Source organism: Rosa rugosa, chromosome 2 (genome assembly GCF_958449725.1).
Source record: "Rosa rugosa chromosome 2, drRosRugo1.1, whole genome shotgun sequence".
Lineage (NCBI taxonomy): Eukaryota > Viridiplantae > Streptophyta > Magnoliopsida > Rosales > Rosaceae > Rosa > Rosa rugosa.
Window position 1 is genome coordinate 67,317,769 of NC_084821.1, and position 4,027 is coordinate 67,321,795.

General features: G+C 40.8%; 1 protein-coding gene across 1 annotated transcript; it reads right to left on the bottom strand.

Moving 5' to 3' along the window:
* Window positions 1-245: 245 nt before the first annotated feature.
* On the bottom strand, window positions 246-1,799 carry LOC133729540 (cyanidin 3-O-galactoside 2''-O-xylosyltransferase FGGT1-like). Its single transcript, XM_062157073.1, has one exon. It carries the CDS (start codon window positions 1,701-1,703, stop codon window positions 354-356), a length of 1,350 nt encoding a protein of 449 aa, XP_062013057.1. The 5' UTR covers window positions 1,704-1,799; the 3' UTR covers window positions 246-353.
* Between the last annotated feature and the right edge of the window lie 2,228 nt (window positions 1,800-4,027).

Here is a 4,027-nt window from a genome sequence, read left to right on the forward strand (position 1 = left end):
ATTCGATTATGTGTATCGGAGTTGGATTTCCCAGTTACCGAAGGGTTGTGCCCTCTCCATTGTGTTACCAACTAATATTCTCATATTCATTCTTGAGAAAGACGGCCTTTCATATCCGAATGCTGCTATGATCACCACACATAATAACCGGTAGATTGTGAGGATCGACACTGCGTCTCATTTCTACTGGTTATTTAGGTAGTTTGCTTCTATCTATGGCAGTTAGTATTCTTAACCAGTGGAAGTTGACAATAAGAAAATAAAATTACAAAGCAGATCCTCTTGGAATCTTATACAAAACATTAATATATATCAATCATCCAAATAATTTATCCTAGATCATGTTGCGATCATCATAGGAGGTCATGCAACTTCTGCACAAAACCATCAATATATGAGCTCTCAAGCCCTTTACTGGAGATAAACTCTCTCCACTTGGCATGGTTGGTGCTCACCTCCTTTCCAACCTGACTGTCCTCATCCATCACAGCTCTCACAGCTTTGCAAACACCTTCCTTGGTGAACAATCCATCTTCATCCCCTTTCTCAACTTCAACTCCAACTTTCAAATCACCGCTCATCATTCTCGCGTTGATTACCTGATCAATAATATTTGGCAAAAACACCAATTGGCACTCATTCAGCAACGCCTCGTTTAAAGACCCTGGACCGCAGTGAGTCACAAAGCAACCTATAGATGGGTGCTTCAGTATTAAAGGCTGCTGAACCCAACCCCCATAAACAACCCCTTTTCCTTTAACACGCTCTTCAAAGCCTTCTGGCACTGCCGATTCAATTGATTCAACTCCGGTTGGCGGTTTCAGGGCAGCGAAGAATGGCAAACCAGTAAGCTCAAAACCCAATAATAGTTGTTGCAGTTGTTGCTTTGTGAGAATATATTCAGTTCCAAGAGCACAGAATATCACGGTTCTGGGTTTGAACCCTCCAAGCCATGTTGCCCATTTCTCTTCCAACTGTGAACTCGGGGGATCTGGCATCACTGGCCCTGCAAGAATCACTGGCTTGTTCATTTGGAGTTCAATATAGTTACAAAATGGCCCTGCGAATTCTCTGCAAGTTTGGAAACAAATTGCATCACAATCGCTTAAAGTGGTCAATAGGCGTTTGCTGAATGTTACCTCCCTGCCATAGTCCATGTTCATCATGGCTTCAAAAGCTCGAGCTTCGTGAGTTCGTAATGAGAATGAACGATCAGCTTCATCCGATTGATTTTTTCTAGGCAGGCCTAGACTTCGCAAGCCGTACCACATAGCTGCAGGAGTAATTACCCAGTAACATACTGACTTAATGTTATTGTCTAGTTCACGCAACAATGCAGGCAACCAGTAACTAAAATCGAAGAACACAAAATCAGGCTTGAGTTTGAGGAGAGATTGTTCGATTTGGGGTCGAGTGAGGTCCATGGCGGTAGCAAGAAGAGAGCCCAAAGAGAGAGGAATGTCAGCTGTGGTTTCAGTCCCCGGAGGAAGGCCATCGACATGAGGGACATTGATAGGAATGAAGGTAATGAGATGAGGGTGGAGATTATAGTGCTGCAACTTGGATTGAGTTTTGAGAGGTAAAAACAAAGAGATCTTGTGGCCTCTTTCTGCGAGTTTGTTGGAGATGTGGAGGAATGGAGTCAGATGACCCATAGCAAACCATGGATACATAGCAATATGCAAGGTTTGATCGTCACTCATATTTGGACTAGGCACTACTGAACAAAACTTGACTGAATCAAGATATGAAGTACTCAACTCACACCCATAATAATATACCCTAGAGGAGATGATCTCTGTGGTTATGGTGTGTCGGCAGAAAAAAATACCCACTACCACTTGCAAGATTGCATTATTGGGGTAGCCCACATCGTACAACATTTAAAATGAGTTGTTGGGGATTGACTAATTGGCAAATTTGGGATCAACGAACAAGTTCGTTTGTCAAAAGAAAAATTACCGAAGACAATGATTGTTGTCATTTTAACCTAAAATATTTAGCAGGAATTTCTTTTTCCACTTATTTCATCATAGCAGGAATAAAGGTAATGAGATGAGGGTAGAGATTATAATGCTGCAACTTGGATTGAGTTTTGAGAGGTAAAATTAAAGAAGGAGATGTTGTGTCCTCTTTCTGCGAGTTTGTTGGAGATGTGGAGGAATGCAGTCAAATGACCCATAGCAAACCATGGATACATAGCAATATGATTATGCAAGGTTTGGTCGTCACTCATATTTGGACGACGCACTACTGTACAAAATTTGACTGAAGCAAGAAATGAACTACTACTGAACAAAATTCGTCTGAAGCAAAGAAATGAAGCACTTAGCTGTATTATTTTTAATTGGGGCTGAGACCAGTTACCCATTTTTAACCTAATATTTGCCCAATCACTCCACCTTTAACTGTTTGTGCCCACTTACCCAATTCTACTGTGTCATGACTCATCTAGGCTCCGGATGAAATTTTTATTACGGTAGTGCCACTACACTAAAACCGCACGACTCGTCAGTTACCCATCTCTATCAAGCGTCAATCTGGGTCAAATCTCTTCCTCCCTCCGTAACCGATTCGTTTTCTCTCTCTGCCTCACTCCCTCTTTCACTATCTCTCCCTCTCTCTCTCTCTCTCTCACCTGGATTCTGACCGTTCTACGGCGACGACGCTTCAAGGTCCGGCAATTTTTTTCCCTTCTTCGGCTTCGAAGATATCGAAACAGGTAAAAACTCAATTTCCGACTCCGTTTTCCAGTTTTTTCATGTTTTCTGAAGAACCTATTACAAAATCTTACGTTTAAAGTAATTTGAAGTTTCATTTTGGTTACATTTCTGTGAAATTTCTCGAGCGACTTTGCAAGTTCCAGAATCGGTGAAAATATAGGGTGTCTGGTATCCTCACTGAGAAAATCTGATACGAATGTTGCTTGTCGATTCATTTAGAGAAAATGAGGTGTTATTGAACGCCTATTCTGGGGTCATAACCATAAAAGTCGTAACATTAGTGCCCCCCAGTAGACGTTGTATTGGGGGCCAACGATGACTGCTTTATTTATTGACGGACTGAAACTGATATTCCACAGTAAATGTAGTGTTAAACTGCAGTAGTCGATAAATGAAACAAAATTGTGTGGTTTGTGTCAGTCTACTGGGGGGCAGTAGAGATATTATTGACCATCATAATGTTGGTTTTTAGACATTAACTGTTGCTTTGAGTGTGAATAAATTCTATAAACAGCGAAATATAGGAACCGGTGTAATGTTTGATGGAAAGTGTGAGGTTTGTGTCAGTCTAGTGGGGGGCAGTAGACAGATATTGGGGTGCAGTATGTGAATACTTGAATCTGGAGCAATTTCTGATGGTTTAGTGGGGGGCAGTAGACTCATTACTTCCCCCCAATTCTGTCTTCCTCAGAAGACAGTCATCATCTCTTGTTGATTCTAAAACAAATATTGTGTTTCTTTGTGATGATGTGCAATACACTGTGAATACTTGAATCTGTTGCAATTTCTGATGGTTTAGTGGGGGGCAATTTCTTTGTGATAAGATATAACATATTTAGAAATGTAGATTTTGTATCCGAAGAGTAGGGATTGTAAAGTTCTCGTACTAGCCTTATCTTGAAACTATGGTGAAATGAACTGCATTATTGGGCTGACTTCAATTAGAAGCATGCACCTTACACAAAATGATCCAAAGTAGACATGTTACTACCTCCCAGTAATTTGTTGTTTGTAGGTCAGAATACTATTGGGCCCCACTAATATCCCCAGTAGATGTATTGAAGTCACTCAGTTGGCTTTTAAATTTGTTGGCAACATTTGAACAGGGTTTCAAATGTGTAGATGTCATTTAAAAGATGACATTACTGGGGGGCAGGAATTTGTTTATTGCCCCCCCCCCCCCAGAAACCTACTGTAAGCACTAAAAACAGCTAAACCTGTTGGAAAATTGACTTAAACTATCTAAAAGCAACTGCAAAGAAGCCAAACGTATAATTCTGTATTCCGAAAAGAATAATGCTTGT

Coding starts and splice junctions, on each gene's coding strand:
- LOC133729540 (XM_062157073.1), bottom strand. CDS start 1,703: ATGAGTGACGATCAAACCTTGCATATTGCTATGTATCCATGGTTTGCT.